Consider the following 21457-nt stretch of genomic DNA (forward strand, 5'->3'; position numbering starts at 1 on the left):
CCAACCAAAATCCCTTGAAATGCCTGCAGCTGTCTACACTGAGGTCACACAAGCACAGTCAGAGAGGATCTGTGTAAAACAGTTAAGGCTGAGAAGCCAAGAGGTGCCACAGCCTTGTCCAAGGCAGATCTGCCCAGGACTAGACTTGAGCCCTGAGCAGCCGTGTGCCTGGGTACGTGTGATGTTGTAACAAACTTCTTCCGTTAGTTCCAGCAAAACCCAATCCAGTTTGTGTGCTCTGGCATAATTTTTCAGTGAGAACCGATGTGCAGTAAATAGGGTACAAGCCAGAGCGTCATTTCAGAAATGGTGTATCACACCTAAGGGGATGCAGTCACAGCATGAATAGCCTGGGACTGGCCGGAGTGTGTGCACAGCCGCTCGGGCAGCAGGTGTCAGTGCAGAGCCACGCCACAAGCGCCTCTCCTTCAGCCTCCACCCTTCCCTGTGCTTCCAGCCGAGGGCTGCTGCTCCTCAGCCTTCCACCGGCAACGGCACCGGAGATGTGCTACGAATCTAATTTCATCCACTTTCCTTGGTTTAACAGCTCTTGGACACTGGTGACATGCAGGGGGATCTGAAATATGCTTTTTTTGTGTGGTTGTATGTACTGGAAATGAAAACATACAAATCTTACTTTGAAATCAAAGAGGATCTGGACCAAATCAACATGCATGATATGCTATTTTTTATTTCCAAGTATCAAGTATTCAAGAGTTTGTTTTGTAAACACATGTTTACAACAGATGCTGACAGTAGGTTTCATTAAATCATGGGTTATATAACTTTAAAATTACTCTAAGCTCTGCTGAGAAATAAATATAAATTAAAATAAAACAAACAAACAAACAAAAAAACCCAGGAGCCTAAAGTATGCAAAAATACCCAGCATAAACCAATTATTCTCTTTTTACCACAGCACAGCACCCACACACTCATACCATCAGACATACTCTACAAATTTCCTTAATACTCTACACATTTGCTTAATAATGAGTTTTTTAAAAACTAAACAGTTACAGGCAGTGTGCCCATTCCATGCTCCTACAATACTACCCAGACTGTTGCTGTTCTGCACAGATCATTTGGTAGAGGTATGCACTGCAGCCAGGGACCAAGCTCCCATGTGCTCAGCTGGTGAAAAGAGCAGGTCTTCTCTCAGGAGAGCCTTCAATCAACTGTGGGTCTCACAGACGCAAATTTTTTTTCTTTTTTTATTAAAAATCAGCTTTGGATCATTTTGTATGTATTTTTTTGTTTCGTTTGAAAATTTCCCTCCAAGTTTTCAATTATGGAGTTTGCTACAGAGGCAAAGTTTCTGGCCTGTCGGTCAGAACTGTGATTAGTGCTATTAGTGCTTTAGTGCTATTTAGAATACAGACACCTGCCCTACATGAGCAGCTCAGGCACAGTAACACAAAACAATTATGGTTCAGAATTCAAAATGGCAATTTTGTCTTCAAGATTTTAAAACCAAACTCCCCTTTTGTAAATCATAGCTCACTTTAAAGTCAGCCAGATTTGGCCTTTTTCCATTCCTAGAGATAGAATTTGCTCTTATTTTACCCCTCTTTTTCTGATATTCCATGAAAGAACATTCATATTTCAGACCTCAATCTTCATTTTAATTCAAATGCTTGCTAATATTTCTTGGTTAAGTGGTTCCAGAATTTAGTCCAGTATTTCTTATCATTACTACAGAATTAATATTTAGCCCCTGCTTATGCAAAGCAACTAAATAAAGTAACATGCTACAGCAGGCTGAATACATTCCACACAAGACTTCTGTGGTCTGTGTAGCTTTTACTTTACCTAATATTGCTGAGCCAAATCCCACACAAACTCCTGAAATTATGGAAGAGCTAGGTAGGAACTGGCCCGCCAGGAATTACAAACACTGACTTTGTCAGAGCAGTCCAGACTTTAGGAAGAGAAACACATGCAGATGCATCATTGACATGCCTTGAATATGTCATTTAAGTCATAGTGAATACATCATAAAATACTTCAGTACCTATTAGCACCACAGTGTTGTTTAGTCTTTTGTCCAGAGATTATCAAGCTGTCTCACCCTTCCTCAAGGTGAACAATATTTTGGATGCTTTTTGTAGCCCTTCATTAATTCCACAGCTTTTCACCTATTCTATGTAATGAACAAAACATTGTTACAGGATAACATTGTGACAACTGGTTTGAGATTGAAAAAAAAATAATACAATACACACAATTCATAATGCAATAATTAGAAAAGTAGAATAGAACCTGGATTAACAAGCATCTGTTCTGTAACACTTGAAGTCAAGAAGACTTTGGAGCTACTTTGAAATTGCAGAGCTACATGTTTAATAGGCTGTATTAACAAAAAAAAGAAATAGCTGAACTGAAGGACTGGAGGGGTGACTGATAAAATTATTTACTGTAGTTATTAATTGCAGTTTAATATAACAGATATGGTCACACGACATGGGTAGTATTAACTTTCCTCCTTAATTTACACAATAAATTATGAGGAAAATACAGGAAAAAATTAATTCCTGAGGATCAGGTTTCAAACCTTTGGCCACAAAGTAACATGTATTAGTGATATTCAGTGTAAAGGAGACAAATCATGTGAACCTTGGCCATAACTCTGTCCTCACACTGAAGGCTCCACATCTCTACTCTGTGGCAATGTTTACATGCAATCTTTTTTAATTATTTGTCAAACAAGATGTTAAAAGAAGAACAAAGCCCTAATTCCCTATCAAGGAATAAATCTACCAACATGATGTTGACTGCCCATTTTCTAAGCACTCTGAAGTGATGAAAACATCCAAAGAATCAAGTCCAGTATGTGAAGAACCTGAAATGTGTTGATTACAGGTTTAATCTCTCAGTAGCAAACACTCTGTCCAAAGCAATGACGATGCAAGTCACAGTCCTGGTAAATCTCTGTGTTTTAAGCCCCTGCAGAGCAACCACAGCTGGATGGTTTCAGCTGGGGGAACCCAGATTCTGAAGCATGCAGCATGGCATCTCCTAAGCCATTGTAAAAGACACATTATTGAAAAAACAGGAAAAGATAAACCTGTTTAGGAAGTTTTTTGTCTTCTATCTCCAAAAACAGTAGTAATAACCAGTCACTAGAGTATAAAAGCTAAACAAGCTTGATATTCCCTAGTCCATACACACTTGCTAACGCATCAGCTTGTTAACTTCCAACACAAGATATGGCCTAGTTCTTCAGCCTCAACACTAGACTGGTGAGACCAAGAATCTGGCTCTAAAATAGCAGTAAGACACCCTGGACCTATTTATCATGAGTTTTATGTCAATATAACACCATGAAGAGCTGTGCTATCACATGCACAGAAAAGTGTAGTAAGGCAGCGTTTATTCAGGCATTTTGGGGAAAAACCCACAAGAACAGTGCAGAAGGTGCTGACCCCTGTCCCAGACATGCTCTCTGAAGTTCCACTGAGCAGGCAGTGCTCTGCTCCATTTTGTGCGGGATACTGACAATTTGCCATCTGAACCTCTAGGTCCAAATCCTGTGAAAGGGCACGATTTGAGTCTGCAGCATTGCTTGAGCAATTTCACTGGCTCTAAGGTCAGAAGGATGCCTTTATTTAATCTATCTCCCCATGTAACACACAGGTTTCCACAAACAAATTCATAAAAGAAGTGAATGGCAGGAAGAGTGAGAATGAATCTTAGACCATTCCCACAAAATATTTTGAATTTGAATTCTATTTGAAAATGACAGCATTCCTCCGTTGCTGGGTATGTAAGTAGCCACACCTGAATGCCACAGGAGTACTCAAGTGCTACTTTGTGCTACTCTGGTTACAATTACCACTGAATCCATGAGGGAGACACTAATCTAGAAATATTCTTTGGATAAAGGAATTTCTTTTTGAATGCAGACAGGATTCAGTCCCATACGTACATATGTGCATTATTTTCAAGTGCATTGCTTAAATATATAAATTTACCCACATATGTAAGTGTTCTGCTGGATCATATATATAATGAATTAATAGCTAATACTACAAATTAATAAGAAATAATAAAAACATATTTTTAAAAACATTATAGTTAAGTGTTTGCAATTAATTTAGGACTTTTCAAATGTACATTTCTAATGCCTAGTAGGAGATTTGTGCCTTCACTCACATAACAGTAAGTTCTGAATGTTGCTACATGCACTTTTACAGATATATAGACTGGCCAAAGAACTGAAAGTTTCCGAATAAATACAAATTGCACCATAATAGTTAAAGTTTCTTGCAGCTTCTCACTCTGTCCTGAAAGGCTATAAAATGTCATTGGTTCCAAATTATAACATATTTTATCCAGTATGCTCAAGGGGAAGAAGGGAGACTAAAACCAGAAGGCTTTTGACTAAAACTGGAAACATGGAGAGTCCCACTCTCCAGATTATTCCAGCCTTTGAATAATAATTTAATAAATTATTAGGAGATAATAAATGATCTCCCAAGGGTGCTACATTCATAAGCGCCCAAAGCCAAGGCTGCATGCATTCTGAAGTTTTCTCCTTTTTGAGGAAACAAGGGTGAATGGGAGGCTAAGCAGGGACAATTAACCTGTCCACTCAAGTCCATATATTTGGGCTACTTCTCCTCTGATGTGCCTCACTCTAAATAATGACTAAGTGGTGGAAGAGGGAGTTAGGGTATCCCTATGAGGGCATGGTGGCACTTTGATCATCACCAGATGTTGCTGCTCCACGTTATCACTGGCTGGTAAGCTGCAGGCAGGTGACTTGGGTTTGCTAGCAGTAACAGCCTGTGGTAAGCAGGACACCCGCTTCACCTTTACCTGTATTCACTGCTACCAAACCTTTTGTGTTTAGGGATAGAGAGGGAAGGTGCCAAAAATTACAACTTAATGGAATTTTATGTTCTGTGGTGAGAGGATCTCACAGTAGGGAGACAGCATGGTTCCCTTTACCCAATGACAGGCAAAGTTCTTTTTTAGTTCCTCTGAAGTCGTTTTAGCACCATGTGTCAACCACAACTAGTGCTAGGGGTGCTCCATGTGTGGAGATTCTGCTCCCTCCAGCAATGACAGCCTCAGAACACAGTGTTTGTTCAGCAGGTCTCAGTCCATATACCAGTCAATGACAATGCTGGAATTGACATTCCTAGGAAGTGAATGTGTTTCCCCTGCATACCTTTATTGGCTTAGTTTAGACTGTTATAGATTACTCAGGAGAAACTCTCCTCCAGGAATCAATCAAAAACTGGCCAGAGTTTGGGTTTTTTCTTCTTTCAGAGGACGCTGACTTAATTGATTTTATAGAAATTTATTTGCCTTGCCAAAATTATCTATACCTAAAACCAGGAAGAAATTTCTTTGAAAAGTAAGCAATTACATTTTGTTTTGCATGTAATTCTCAAAGAAAAAATAAAATTTAATTTCTAATTAAAAATTAAAACTGAAAGCATGTAAAAAAGGCTTTTTCAGTATTTCTGAAGTTAACATTTCTTTCTACATTCTACTTTTTCAAACATTTAGGAAACACGAATGTTCTCAGAAGTCAAAGGGTCGGGATATCCTAAAAAATAGATGGTCTCCATTGTAACCAGCCCTGAAACCCCTTGAAAGCCCATAAACAGCAGTAGCTACGGAAGTGTCACTTCCATCACTCTCGTTCTTTGGCATCAGTGCCATTAGTTCCTGACAATCCTAATCTGCTCTCCCTTGGTTTTTGTATGGAACAGAAGCACACAGGCATGAAATATAAGAGATCAGAATAGATGATTAGTTTTCAATCTTTTACAGTTCCCTAAATGCTCTCTTTCTGAGGTATTTGAAAAGATTGTCACTCTTCACTTCTCTCTGTGATCATTAAAGTGGGGAAGTGATAAAAATGGACGAGTGCTGAGCTGCAGTTACACTTTGTCCTAATACTTTGCCAATTTTTGCCAAGGTAGAAAATTCTTGATGCAACAAGCATTTGAGACTGAAGCAAAAGGAAACATTTTTATAATCTATTTTGATTTCCTACAGCAAATATATATATATATATACCAAACACCTTTGAGCCTAGGAAATTTATTACTCATGACAAGAAGTGTAGAAGCAAATTATCTCAGGCAGTGAGTGCTGACCGAGGACATGTCATATCTGGTGGCTGCATATGAGGAAAAGACATTCTCAGGCTTAAGCCAAAAAAAGCTGTTCATATGGACAAAATCACAGGAAGAGATCAAAACAATATTCTTCTATGTTTGGAGTAGACGAAACAGAGTTTTCAGACAGGAAGAGTAAGAATTGTTATAAACTACATAAATGGACTGAGATATTCTGAAATAAGCAGCCCCATGGGTAGTCCAATGTGCTGGTCAAGAGGATCCAGGTGATGACAAAAGGCAATTGGCAAAGGCAGAGAAGGGAATCCACTCTTCCTAGTATAACTCTATGGATGCCAGGGAGAGTACTGCCTTTATTTTCAAGAACTTGGTTCCATATAATATTTGATAGAAATACATGTTCTAAATTGAAAAATTAAACCAGAAGTAACTGTTCAAAAATATGTAGAAGGTCTGCTCTTTCCTATTTATTTTCACACAAGTTCTCTACTCAGCAAAATCCAAACTAGACTATCACTGAGTCCTCTTAAAAGACTGCTTTTTAATTTCCTACACTTCTAAGACTTCCCCTGCAGGGCACAGTACTGCCTTGACTTCCCAGTGTCCAACTGACATAATTTTCTGCCCTTTGAGACATCATTAGTACCTCATGAGCATGGTGCTACAAAGCTACAAAGCGGAAGAAATGAAATGCCAAGCACATTTGATTAGAAAGTCTCAGCATCTCCCAGGGAGAGAACACACTACAGTAATTTGGAATAAGCAAAGGCCACATCACATCCTGTGAGTCCACACTTGCCAGTAATTTCTGTTCTTAGCTCCTCACTCGGAGGGCCAAAGGAGAGACAAACTCACCCTTTACCTTCAAAAGGGCTTTCAGTGAAGCTGAGAAAAGGAAAGGCAGATGTGTAGGACAAACCACACAACCAGGAACTCCTCCATGCCTGTCCCACCAGTCTGCCAAGCACCAGGCAGCCAGAGAGGCAGAAGTGTAGCAGAAACGAGGGTGTCTGAGCCAGCCCTCCCTTCCCAGCTGCCCTGGGAGTCAGGTGGTGTCAGGAGCGCAGTGACAGCTGCCTAGCTGGCATCAGGGTGGGCAGGTTGCTCGCAGCCTCTGGAGTGTGGCTCACTCCTGCAGCCTGAACTCTGCTGCTGCAGGCTGCAAGGGACCTGCCAGGTCCCAGACGAGCCCATCAGCTCTCCCTCAGGACTCTCCCACTGAAGCTGAACTAGACTGGCACACAATTCTGAAGGACGGCCAAACTTCCTATCAAGCTATAACCAGCTCTTTTCTTCTTTAGGAAAGTATGGGTTTGGTGCTAGTAACAGCCACCCAAATAACATTGCAGAAATATGCACATATCTGCTCTGGTATGTGTGTATGATTCCTAGATACTAATGTTACTATAAACCAATACTGAAGTTTTTTACTTCAAGCATTACAGTATCCTATGTACTTTGTGAAGAATGACTACATCCCATCAAGTGAAAATTAATGCACATTTGGACAAGATAAAGGTGTTACAACTCAACAATTGCAAACATTACCTGATGCATAACTCTTGTATGGCTTGACATGTTATTAACAGTACTTTAAACCTTATGTTATTTTTTAATGATTACGCCTGAAAATAGCCCCTTTCAAATTCAGTTGCAGTAATGTCTTTAAAAGCAAGCTTTAAACTTAATTTGCTGCACATACAATTATCCAAATAAGTTGCATAGTTTAAATAAGTTCAGTTGTGCTTTGTAGCAGAACTCACAGTAATTACTCATCTATTAAAAATACAATTTTCGGATATGAAGTTGACAATACATTTAAGCATTTTTGTGAGTCTAGACATCAACAACATGAGTTTTTGTCACTCTTCCACTGACTTATGCTGTTCGTAACACCTCAACTTTACAATGATATTAGATCAGAGCATGGACATTTAATGGACACATCTGAAATAATTACAAACACAATTTTTAAAACTCCATTGTTGGGAAGGGAGAAATAAGAACTCAGGTTGGTTTGAGGTATCCAGCCCTCAGGACTATATTATGGTTGTTTGCATCAAGCTTTGTTGGTTTTATCATGTGTTACATTTAGATTAAAAATAGAAGGCACAGGTGTTTTACAAGGCGCCGTAACTAAGTCAACCAACAAAACTAAATATTACGTTACCAAGCCAGGGGTCTATATCTCAACAGTGACTTCTTCCAATGCATTTTCATTTGAGGACTTTATTGCTTCTGAAAAAGGGCCGGGGTAGGTCTGTGCTAAGCAGTTCATTCCTTGTGCCACACTGATGTCTCCTTGGGAACTGAAGGTAGGGCAGGATCTAGTCCGTGCATAGTTTTGTTGGGGTCCAGTTTGTCCAACCATCTCACTCACAGTGTTCACCGGCGAAGCCCTCCAACTCTGTCTCTGCAGTTGTTCTTCTTTACACTTTATGGAATACCAGGCCAGGAAAATAAAAAAGAATCCCACAAACTTGAGAGCAGCTGCCAACCCGAAGTAGACAAAACGAAACGAGGTGACATCGTATTCCCAACAAGACCCTTGTACGCCGCAATCCTGCTGCCAAAGCATGCACGTGGTGTCAATGACAGCCCCAAAATAAATTGGAGTGGGAATGTAAGCTGAAACAAAAATAGCAAGAGAAAAAATATGTGTTAGCATATTGTGGAAAACTTCTAAAGAAACTATATGCCCCAGCCAAAGAGTGTAGGTTGAACATTTTTGAGATTTCTACACTGCTGTTCTCACACGAAATATAAGACATGGAAAACCAGCCAGCCAATCTTCCCACCAATACTATTTACCTCACACATGAAACCTACCACAAAGGGGAAAGAATTCAAAGAAGCCAATGCAGCAGCACCTTAAAACAGGTAGTTCAATCTGCTGTCTCCATACAGTTCTTCTTGAGCTGTTTGTCCCCCCCAAAAAAATCCAGTTTTGCTTTCAGGAAGATAGAAGGTGAAATACATTATCTCCATACCTGTTGAATATCCTTTGCCCATGAGCTGGGAAAGGTGCTGTTTTTAGATTAAGATGGAAAAGCACTGAAGATCACAAAATGTTTTTGAAGAAAGATGTAAGCGCTAAGACATTAAGGTTACAAATTTCCTTTTGAATAGATCTTCCCAAGAAACAGATTTTAACTTCTAAGACAGCTAAAAATGCAGCCAGTCCAATGAATGCTCCTGCTTTCTCAAGAAATACAACATCTTTAAGATATGTTTGAAACATCCTTCCTCAAACAAAACTTCAAGATGCAGCTTTATGGGCTTCTCTTGTTCTCTTGGAACAGACCTTGCTTGCTATAGTCATGTATTTCATAGTAGCTGGAATGTTCTTTATGGGCAGGATTTTAGAAATTCAAGAACTTGAAAGAGAATGCTTTGAAAAATAAGACTTTTTAACATGATTCCATTTTTGCTTTGAAACACTTGAAAGACATTGAATAATATTAGACAAAAGACATTAAGTAACAAATGCTTATTTTAAAAACTGGAAAAACTATTGTTATTGCTGAAAGCAACAAAATTCTGATTTCAAAAGATAAAAAATGCCTATAAAATAATATTTAGTAACTATTAATTTTTAAATACAATTAGAAACTGTAAAAATTTATCTTGCTGTGAAACAATGTTGTTCTAGAAAGTCAGTAACCAAAAACAATAAATTAACCACATTTTCAGATGAAATCTCTTCAGAAGTTATTAATTTTCAGTTCCTAATACAGTTACGTGAAGCAATGAGTTGGATATTTATGGAATTTTAGTTCTTTTAAGATGCATTTAAGCTGAACATGGCCTTTATAAAAATGCTGAGCTACTGTAAGACTTACCAAGAGTTCTTAATAAAACAAACTGCATTCCTAGTGCAAAGGGCCGCTCCCCATCTTCCACAGACCTAGCAGGTGAAGAGAAAACTCCAATGAAGAAACAGTCATAACTGATAATCACCCTGGTATGTTCTGGCTCTACCGCATGGCCTTTTTCTCAGCTGTAGAAAATCTATGTCTAAATTTCTTCTCTTTAGCTTCTACTATTGTTAACTCCTACTGCCAGGAAAAAATACAGTCAACCCCTCCGGGACCTTTTTAATCAAAATCTCAGTCATGCCTTTTGACCTTTCTTAACCTGTGTGAGGCCTGAAGAATTTGATCCAAACACATTAAGGAAATTTAGGGAATCCACACAAAATGTTTGTGGTTACTCATGATAGCTTTCTATTATTTCATGTCTTAATTTATTTTTTTTTTTTTTTTTTGTAAATTAGAATTAATAGATAAATAAATTGTTGAAGGCTGGACTCAGCTTCTGAATTTAACAAATCTTTGTGTAGCATAAGCACTTTGGAGTTACTTTAGGAAAAATTTCAGTACAAACATCCAAACAGTCTCTTTAAGTACCTTTTCAATTGAAGTAATAGATTCCTTTCAGTGGTTTCAAAGGAAAAATGTTGAGCTTATGAAGACTAAAAACAAAGTAACAAAATTTCACACTGCAACCACAATTTTAATAAACCACAAATTATCTACTGACTGAAAAATATTTTTAACTCTTAATCTAAAGGTTTTAAGATAGACATTTCCTAATGACATTGAAATAAACCATAAAAATACACAAAAATCTGCAGTCAAAGAAATGCAGCTGTGAAACCCAGTTTTGCAAGAAATTGAGAAAATGGATAACCAACCTGGGCCACAGACCTTTAACCAATGCACAAAGCACAGTATGTGGTTTGGGACAGCAGGTGTCACTGCCCATGTGTGTGGGCACCAATTTTTTGTACTGAGCATTGCAAAATCCTGTTGGAGATGTCCCTTATGTACCTCACTATTGTGAGATACACTGCAATATTCATCTTCATTTGTCTTTGCTAATTGCAATGCAAGGGCAATATTTTTTTTTTATTACTATTATTTTACAAGTGGGAAATACAAAGACAGAAGAACTAAAGTCAGAAGTCTCTGAGTTATAACGGTGCTGTGCACACAATAGTTGAGGTAAGGCTGAGCAGCTGGAATTCTGCTATGTCCAGCCCTGAGTGCCTGGCTTTAATGTCCCAAGAGTGATCCTTACAGCCATCCTGTGGATTTTTTGAAAAGCAAACTGGAAGGCAAAATTCCTCAGGGTGACACAGCACAGTCCTCCCTGTGTCAGCAGCAGGCTCCTGCATAAACCTTTGTCACCTGAATGGAGAAAATGACAGCAAGAGAGTGCTTGTCCTTGGAGGGGGTGAGACAAAGATTCCTGCCAGAGGGTTTCTCAGCTGTGCTCACAACTGAGCCTAAGGATACCAAGGCTAAGTCCTGACCTGCCTCATGTTTTCCAAAGTTCCATTACCTAGGACAAAGATTTGCCATTATTATTATTTTTAGGGAGGCCTAAATTTGTCTCAGAGTATCAGACTGAAGCTCTAAAGACAACACTGCCAGAAGGAAATCCTACTTGGTTAGGGGGACCATCCTCACAGAAATGAAAGGTGCAAGACTGGCGAAAAAAAAAAAAAAAAAAAAAAAAAAAAGCTCACTTTGAAGACAGATTTTACACAAAACCAGGACAAAAGGTGTCTCTATGACAGCAATTAATGCAGCTAAACAGCTAGTGCTGAGACTTGACATGAACACCACAAGCATTTCAAGCATCTGTAGGGATTTACTTCAGATCAGCTCTAAATTCGTCTAATGGACAGGATACTCATATGCATCTGGATCATTCTGGGTGTGCTTCTGAAGAGTACCTCAAACACTGCAGGAGGCTTCCTAGAGAGGTGGTCGATGCCTCATGCCTGTCAGTGTTTGGACAGTGCCTTCAGATCCCAAATCAAACAGTCCCAATTTAAACCATTCTTTGTCCTCCTGTTACCAGCAGAACCAATGCTTACGGGTATGCTTTGTAAATTCTAGTAAGTAATTATATAATTTCCTTCCAAGTCCTCATTCTCTTTAAACAGCAGAAACATAGATTAAACAAATACAAATTTATTTTAGCAGTAGACCGTATTACATTTTTTTCAGCTCACTTTTCTTTAAAAATCAGCAGAACTTCACTTACAGGAACCTTGTTTTAAGTGGATGAAGATGTTACAGGGAATGAATAGGCTGATCACACTAGATGGCAGAAATGGGAAAAGCCAATCTGAAAATATGAATGCTTTTTTTTCAAATTGACAAATAAATGCCACTGCATTTTTCCTACAAAGCTGTGTTGCTCTCTATCCTTGAAGCAGTGGCAATTACACCACTACTACAGTAGAAGTTCAAAATTCTTGTGAAGATAAAAAAGGGAGACTCAAAACCAGGCATGTGGCAGGAATGAGCAATTTTAAGAATGAGAACAGGATGACTTTGAATACTAACTTTTTTCATTTGCATTTGAAAATCCAAGCCATTACTCTAAGAGGGTTGAAAATTTTTCAGGAGTAATCATTTTCTTTCATGATGTTTTGCTTGTTTTCATAGCACCCAGAATTTACTGCACACTTCATGTTTCATAAAGTGGATTATCATACTACATATTCTAAATACAAACCTAGATTTCACCCTATCCCTGTCAGCTCTTTCACTTTTTAAGGCTACACAAGGATTCTATTCGCTTTTTAAGGATACACAGGCTTGCCAGGCACTGGTGATAGCGGGCAAGTCAAAATTACTTACAAAACATAACTGAGTTCTCACCTGAGTGTCACTATGACTGCTGATGGCTGGGCACATGCTGTTATAAGGGTTACAATGAAGAGAAATATGAGGAATGGGATGAGCGTGTTGCAGGTTCGATCACACTTCCCAGACACAGCGTAGCCGTTCTCATTCAGGTAGGTTTTGACAATCACCAGCCGCAGCTGACTGCGCTGGCCCACTGTCGGTGGAGTGATCACCTGGCGACTCTGAACACAGGCACATTCTGTGTAATTCCTGACCTGGGAGAAGAAAAGGGAACATTTCCACGTGAAAAATATATATGTAAGAAACACATTGCAAAGAGATGTTGTACAACAGTCCCGTGGTAGTTCTCAATTGAGAATCTTCTGCCCTGAGCATCATTACCCCAAGCGCAAGCAAAGTCACGTCTCCAAGTAATTTTAAAGCTGGCTTGGACTCTTTGTGATGACGTTATCTTTCCATTGCTTTATTTAGCCTGAATTTAAGAAATGTCTGGAATATATTTGGGAAATATTGACAAAACAATTCAATCACTTCTGACAGGGAGGCTGAAGAAGAATGTTTCTACAAAAAAAATTAGGAAATGCTCTTCAGGCAGCAGTGACAATGCCACATTCTGAAATTCAGCAAGCTGCTGACTTTCATCTTTAGGCAGTGTCTTCTGCCATGTTAATGGGAGGCTACCCAGATCTGGCCAAACAGCCACAAGGTGCACTTCATGCTTGAAGCTCAGGACCTTCCACCTGGGTGTGAGCATAGACCTGGGCAGGAGCAAAAACAGAGAGTAAAGGGAAAGCAGAGACTAAATCAGTGAGACTAGAGGACTCACCGAGAGATTCCTGAATGGACAAAGAGAATGAAATTAAGATGAAGAGACTATATAAAGAAGTAACAATTCTCAGGCAAACAGGACTGTGATTTGAACAAGGGGAGGAAGAGCTAGATCAGAAATAGCCTTCTTTCACATTTACCCTACTTCTATTTTTACCTAATGTATGGCAAAGGGGTGTGCAGCAGATCAGAATATTCCAGTGCCACAGAATAAACTGGTCAGGATATATGTTATGTTACAGGAAGGAGCTTTTTGTCTCAGTTTTTGCATTCATCAAACACTGGACCACAGGCACAGAAGTTACAAAATCATCTTAAGACAGTGAATTTAAGCACTTAGACATCATGACATACCAAAATCACAGCTGTTTGTCAATTTTAATATATACCTTTATATGCATCCATGCCACGATGTAGCCTCACTCTTTTTTACTCCATGGGATTTAGCTGAACATCTTAATTATGTATCTATTTATCCTGTATTTTATCTCCCAATTTCAAAATATGAGTTCAGGTATTTTTTTCCTCAGACTAAGGACATTCCACTACAAAGATGGAAGTACCCATATTTCATTTGGATTTTCTATAACACTCACTATATTATAGCTTAACTCCTTCAAAAAGGAGTAATTTATCTTCAAGTTATGAGGTATTGATGTTATATCTATTTTGTAGTTAAGTAACTGAAATGGATCAAAGATTTCACAAACATGGGTGACTAATTTGAGACAACTGAAATCCTTTTTTTCAGAATATTTTCCATTATAGCCAACTAAGTATTTTCTAAATGTAACTTTTCAGGCCTTCAAATACAGATTTAGCCAGTTCATCTATACATGGCACTTCTCGTTGTTGCTCATGTTCATCATCCAGAACATGAAGAATACAAGACTAATGACCAGTGGGGAGAAGTTTTGTTTACCTGACTTGGCCAACATCACTTAGAAACAAAGCTAATGATAGATTCTGGTATCCTATGGCAGCACTCCACTCTAACATCACATGAGCACCTGATTTCTTTTTACAGTACCTCATCCTAAATTCCTTATTGCTTCCAAATGCAAACACCAAATAGGAATCCTACAGAAATTAAACCTCTTTAATATAAAATCTTTGTTCATCACCAGCAAAACTAAGTCTGTGTATTAAATTAGACAGACATAGCATGGCAGAAATATTAAGAGTATAGGAATGTATATGTATAAATTATATATATATATAAAACAGGTATGAACTGTACACTGGTATCCTTTCCTCTTAGTTTGAATTTTTAAAGGGTTAATTTTGAAAACACTATAACTTTAAATCTAAATATTATACATTAGCAACATTTTGTGTATTATACAGTGGTGCCAACTTACATTTGTTGTTTTTAAAAGTATCATACAATAAGAATTATTTAATTAAAAAAAAACCTTTTCCAAGCAATGTCAGCCCTATTCTGTTCACCATTAGCTACTGAGTTAAAACTTCAGGACATGAAACATCTTTTCTTAAATCAAAAAATGTGATAGTATGTTTCAAAATCTGTAGTGAAGAGCACACACCCCCAGAGTATTGCCCTACTAAAATAAATTAATAGTGCCGGTTCAATATCAGATGAAATGCAACAAAGATCAAGCCTATGTCTCAATCCAGGAAAGCACAAATTAGATGATACAGACACTGAAATCTAACCACAGGCTCACACTGCAGGCTTTTCAATTGGTCAAAACAATTTTCTACTAAAAACTATCAAAATAATCTAAAATGGAAAAAAAAAAAAAAGGTTAAGGGAAACTAATCTGTTCTCAGTGACATCTATGTATGAACAGTTTTTCAGACCATTATCCAGGTGACCTGAGAAAACACTGGGCTGGAACTAACATCCTCCTGCTTCATAGGCTGGCTCACAACTGCAAATCAGGAGACTGATTTTAAGTAAGCTTTCTGGAAAGCACACTCAAGCCTTAAGAAAATCAATGTTTACAATACTTACTGTCTTTCTTAATTATCTTTTTTTAAAGGACAGTTCTTCAACAGAAGAATTTAAGAATTTAATTCCTTAAATTTTTAAGCAAACTAATATGACCATAATGCTCTGGTGATACTTAAGTCAGATTCTACTTTTCAACTGTCTTCTTGTGCCCAGTCTTGGAAGTTGCCAAATTTCCATGGTTTGATTTTACCAAGAGGATGTCCTTCTCCAGTTCAGCATAACTAGAATGCTGGGTTGTAACAAGCAATGTTTTTCCAAAAAAGAAAATAGATTATTAACATCTTTTAAGTTCTGGTTACTTGAGTTTGATGACAACCTTCATTTAACCTGGAAGAAGTTTAGAAAAAGGCCATGGGACTGGTTGAAATGTTTTACAAGAGCTACTTGGGCAAAATGATGAGGCAAACACCTATGACTTTAAACAAATCCTAACTAAACTTAAACATGAGTTTAAAACACTTCCAACTATCTGAAGAGTTAAGTTCTTCCTTCAGTTCAGAGAGGGAGTCACAAAAAGCCCCAAACTGCTCTAAAAGGTAAGACTGAGCTTGTGGAAAGACAGTTTGACATGGCTGCCTATGTTGGCAGAAAGCTGAGTTAGACAACACTGACTCAAAGTACCCTCTCCAAGCCCTGCAGAACAACAGGCATGCAGGTCACTGCCACCAAGGTCTTTGGGGTCTGTACAGGAAACATCAACCTTCCCTATCCCACGGCATTTGCACTCACTCAGCTGGAGGATTCACTTAGTACAAATGAACTTGTGCCTCAAGTTGGTACATAACTAAAGGAAGTGGGTTGGGACCATGCAGTAACAGCACTTCCAGTCTTTCAAATCATGGAAAGGCTCAGAAATGGACCAGTCACCTGCAGAGTGAAGCTCAGAGGAGGGATGCTTGAGCTAGGAACAGAGAAGTCTTCCATCTGCATGGGTCCTGAGGGGCTACTCAGGGGTTGTGTGAGGATGGTGAGTGAAGCACTTACCCCTGTGCTGTGGTTTCCACCATTGATGCAGCCAGCTAAGCAAGGATTAAAATATGTTATTCCATCTGATCCACAGACAGGCTCGTACTCATGAATCTTACATCCACAGTTAACATTACAGCTTCCAGTCAGATTCCTGTGGGCCATGGCAAGAGTGGGACTGAAGAAAGGAAAAAGAACATGCTAGTAGAGCACGCACAGATATCCATATTCTCCTGTACAGAGGGAACAAACATCCTACTCATTAATTCTGGAGCTGAGAACTGATTATCAAAGACTGCATTAACTCTAGGTTATGTATATGATGTAAACAATATAGAACACCCAAGTCATACTTGCCATCAACTAAAAACACAATAAAAGAAATAATACCAAAGTTTAAAATTTGTATTGTATTTGGCTACGTGATAGATGTATTTTTCCCGGTTTTTTTTTCCTCTATGAAGTAAGACACTACTATTCTGTATGTCTGTTCCAAGCTGCAGTAATTTCTTGACGATCCCTAATGAAAGACTCAGTGACAAGATGTAAAGGTTCTGTGAACTAATAGGCATCTTTTTTCACATACCAGCAGCTGTTCAGAAAACAATGCTTGTATTACTTATACAAATATCTGCATTCTACAGGAAGCTCTCTAGATGTGGAAGACTGCTATGCTTTTACTAAATGCCTGTAAATTAATCACACTCTGCTTCCCTAGACCATTCCCCAAAATGTGGACAAAGCCCAAATCCCTTATGGATTTGGACATACTTCAAATGCTTCCTTCCCATCCTTGAGTCAAGGCAGCTTAAACACCTGCACCTACATGGCTCCCTAACACCACATAAATCTATGCTTTGAGAGCTCTGGCCAAACTGCAAACAGTAGCTTACTTCACTTCAGTAGTCCCTGAGAACTGGTAACTATACTAATATCTGAGAATTATACTGGAATGCACAACCACTCCACACCAGGCACTACAGTGTAATACTGAATTAACTGTTCTGTCTTGTTTGCCCTGCTCTCAGTACTGCTCAATGGCCACTGCTGTTTAAAACTACCTCAAGTACCTCTGCTCTGAGCAGATCAGTAGATATCCAGGGAATTTCAGCACCTCCTCAGCCAGGCAGGAGCTGAACAGAATCTGTACTGGGTTTGTGGCTGCATCCTCAAGATCCTGTACACATGCTCACAGACTGCCATGGCTGCCGAGCCTCACAAGGGCTGCTGTTGGCTTGTCTTCATGTCTGTGATGTGGGCAAGGCCAGTGTGAACAGAACTAGCAGCAGACACAGTACATCCCAGGTACCACAAGGACCACAAGGAATGTTCTTCAGTTCCTACTTTCTACCCCTGACTAGACCTGAGGCTTGGCTCAGGAGCCACTCTGCACACAGTGACTGTCACCCATGCTGTGTCACCTCACCTCCTGTCATTAGTGACACTCAGTAGCACAACTGCTGCTCAGAGGATTCCACTTGACTGGTTTTCTTGTATTTATACACCACTATTTGCTTTTGCTGAATATGCTTGTGTTCCCAGCTGTGCACTTTTGCAGACAATTAAATATTACTAAGTAGCTTTCAAATATTTATTGACTGTCTACTGATCACACAAATCAGGTTCACAAATTTAGCTCTTGGAACTACTTTACACTTTGTGGTCTAGTTGGATGCTAACCAAAGCCTTTCTGAGTGTTTTGTTTCTTGCTCCATAAACAAACAAAGTACACTTTTAGAAACAAGTTGCAGCTTGAGCAGGAAGTCAAATATCCACAACTGGTACTGGTTCTGTCACCTTCTCAACTATCAGCTGAAATTTGTCATATTATATCCTGCTGAATTTCAATAAGCAGTATGCAGCAACACATCATATAGCAACGGGCAGACTTTTCCAATAATCTCTCAACAGAACTTTTTCTCCAATGGACAAAACATCAAATCATCCAAACATTCCTCAGGAACATGTAAATTTCAGCAGCACAGTGACAAAAGCTTTTCATACCAACAGGAGAGGCAGCATTTTTAGAGTTTTACAAAATCCTAGTCAGCCTGCTGAGCTGGATGTCCCACATGCCTGAATACTTGGCATAAGGGGAGACTCCACAACCTGCCTGGGAAACCCTTGCACCCGTGTTCCTGTTGACAACAGGGCTTTGCCACACTGCACAGGACCAGGTCCAGGGACAGCCCAGACTGTCGGGAAAGGCACAGCTCGGGTTCCACTCTCCAACCTCTCTCACCCTGCAGCACAAATTCTTCTCATCTCTTATTCCTCCACCACCTAAAACCCCTCTCAGGAAGAGATGGGTAGGGTTGTTCCACAGGCAAGAGAACCCACTCCCTGTGTGGCTCTGCTTAAGCAGCTAACTCACTTCAGCTGCACTGCTGAACATTACCATGACACAGAGGTTAGGAAATCAGCTTAAAAAAAAAAAGGTGAATGAAATCAGGCATGCAAGAAATGAGAAGCATGAAACGGGAAACTGAACTGAGAGCACTGTGATAATTTAATCTCAGGGGCATTTTTTTGTTTGTCCTGGAAGATGACTGAAGTTTACAGATACACAGAACAAATATGCTCAAATTAATAATAAGTTACTGCAAGCTCTGTCTCTCCAGCTTTCATCACCTTTTATCCTTAGCATATCACTGTAAGGCTTATTTGGGGAATTCCTTTTTGTTGCTTAGAGCAAATACCTTGAACACAGAGAGATCTGGGTTTTCTCATCCTTTCAAGAACATGTTAATAGACAAAATAGTCTATTAGCTGCATTTCCAAAAGTTCATTATCAGACAGTTGTAAGAGGCTCATGCTTTCATCTTCATTACCTTCACTCTTCACACATTGTCCACTCCTCTTTCAGTGGTAGGAAAAAAATGAAGGATGAAGGAGTTTCCGATGCTGGGGACATGAAACCTCCACTAACACCTGTCTGTGTTACCCCATTTTCATCATATGGGATCAACCATATGGCACATACTACAACATACAACAGATTTCCTGAACACTTATTTCAGGAAGGAATCATTTCTTCTTGAAGGTATGCATTCTTCTGGAAGTAAGCTGAACCAAAGTACTCTACTAATCCTGTCTTCTGGCACTGAAAGGCTGCCTACTCTCCACAAAGGAAAACAAAGCACTTATTCCTGAATTGGTACAGCCCATCACAGATTTAGCTGCATCAGCCATTAAGCACAAGTTCTCAGGGAAACTGCACCAAAGCTAGTATGTCCTGCTCGTGAGCTGATCCATGGGAAAAACAGCCTAGCTTCAATGCAGCAGCTGCTGTAGAAACATGGCATGTCTGAGGAAGAGCTGCTCTGCTTGTTTCACCAGGTGCAGGTACAGCCAACTTGCAACACTGCTGCACCTGAGCTGCCAAGGACACCAGTCATGCACGAGCACACAAAAAGAAACCAGCCCCAAATGACAGCACTTCCTGAACTATTCTTTCAATTACAAACAAGGATGCTGCTCCTTCCATTAATAGGATTCAACTGCAAGTTTGCTAAACATGTGCTCAGACAAAACCCAGAACCCTATCTGACAAATTGCATTTGTTCACTTCTCAGGGAAACTGTTCTGTGTCTCCATGACAAAATGCTGGTAAAGCTGATAAAGAGAAGACCTTCAATGTGACTAACAATGTAAAGGACTCTAGTTTCTAACATTTTTTTCTAAATTGTGTTTTTCTCTCCAACTATTACTCCAGGGAAGGTTTGTGGTAGAAGAGTAAAGTGAAGAAAGGGAAAATATACAATGAGATTTATTGTCTGGAATTCTTTGCCCTGTGACCTGTTATTTCACATACTCAGGCTTGGACTGAAACATCACTGACAGTCAATGAACAAACGTTGTGGGGGGAAAAAATGGACCCTCTTCCCACAAGGTTACAATTTAAATGAAATGCAGTTAAAAAAAAAAAAAGTCAAACTGTATTTTGGTAACATCTAAACAAATAATTGATTTTGCACATGGTTTTATTGATATCACTGTAGTAACCTAGAGGACCGAGGAAATAAAAAGGGAAGGAGATAACCTCACCACATAGTTTCTATAATCTTAATATTAGGCTATATGATAAAAAGGATTATCTTAATTTGATAGCAGTTTAGTATTGAAGGACATTCTGGATGACAGAGATCTGCAGTCTCCTTGTTAAGAAGCAGCTGGAATTGCAGCGATGATGCAATTTTTGTGTAGCTGTCAAACAAGGGACCCTCTCACTGTGCTAGCTGGATTCCTTCTTTGTTGTTATTGTTCTGATCCAATTAGTCACTGCTTTCAAGTTAAGGGATACCACTGGCTGACTGGACTGAAATAGATACAATAATAATACTGGTCACACAGGAGGAAGAATAGAAATACTTTTTTATGTGAAATACCTCAGTAAGCCAATTGCATGCTTTAACTAAACTTTAATTGCACCAGAACACCACAAAACAATCAAAAAGAGTCTGTGTTGATTCATTACATATCAGAAATGTGAGAGATGGAACTGAACTAATCCAGGAATCTGTCACTATGAGTAAGCTCACCACGGAGGCTGCTTTAGCTGCCTTATACAACAATACATGCAAGAGACAAGTCTGAAAAAAAACAAAGCAGCTGATGTCTGCTATTTCCCTTTCGTTCAGTACTGGTGAAGCCACACCTGCAATGCTGGGTTCAGTCCTGGGCTCCTAAGTAAAAGAGAAATATGGATGTGTGTACTGGGTAGGAGCCACTGAAAATCCGCTAAGATGATGAAAGGACTGGAGCATCTGAGGAAAAGCTGAGAGAGCTGAGACTGTTCAGCGTGGAAAAGGCTCAGGGAGATTTCATCAATACCTACAAATACGTGAAGGGATGCACAAAGAAGGCAGACCCAGGCTTTTTTCAGTGATGCCCAGTGCCAGGAAGACAGGCAATGGGCA

The 21457-nt window shown here is 39.3% G+C and overlaps 1 protein-coding gene across 3 annotated transcripts in view; it reads right to left on the reverse strand.

Moving 5' to 3' along the window:
* Positions 1-671: 671 nt before the first annotated feature.
* The window catches only part of SLCO5A1 (solute carrier organic anion transporter family member 5A1), a 74000-nt gene continuing 53214 nt past the window's right edge, over positions 672-21457 (reverse strand). For all 3 annotated transcript variants that reach the window (XM_058831710.1, XM_058831708.1, XM_058831709.1), the window contains exons 7-10: positions 16557-16716; positions 12779-13020; positions 9941-10005; positions 672-8726 (exon numbers count right to left, since the gene is read on the reverse strand). In XM_058831710.1, coding sequence (XP_058687693.1) covers positions 8281-8726; positions 9941-10005; positions 12779-13020; positions 16557-16716 — 913 coding nt within the window. In that variant the 3' untranslated portion in view covers positions 672-8280. The remainder of the gene's footprint in view (positions 8727-9940; positions 10006-12778; positions 13021-16556; positions 16717-21457) is intronic.

The sequence above is a fragment of the Poecile atricapillus genome, chromosome 2, assembly GCF_030490865.1.
Source record: "Poecile atricapillus isolate bPoeAtr1 chromosome 2, bPoeAtr1.hap1, whole genome shotgun sequence".
Classification (NCBI taxonomy): Eukaryota; Metazoa; Chordata; class Aves; order Passeriformes; family Paridae; genus Poecile; species Poecile atricapillus.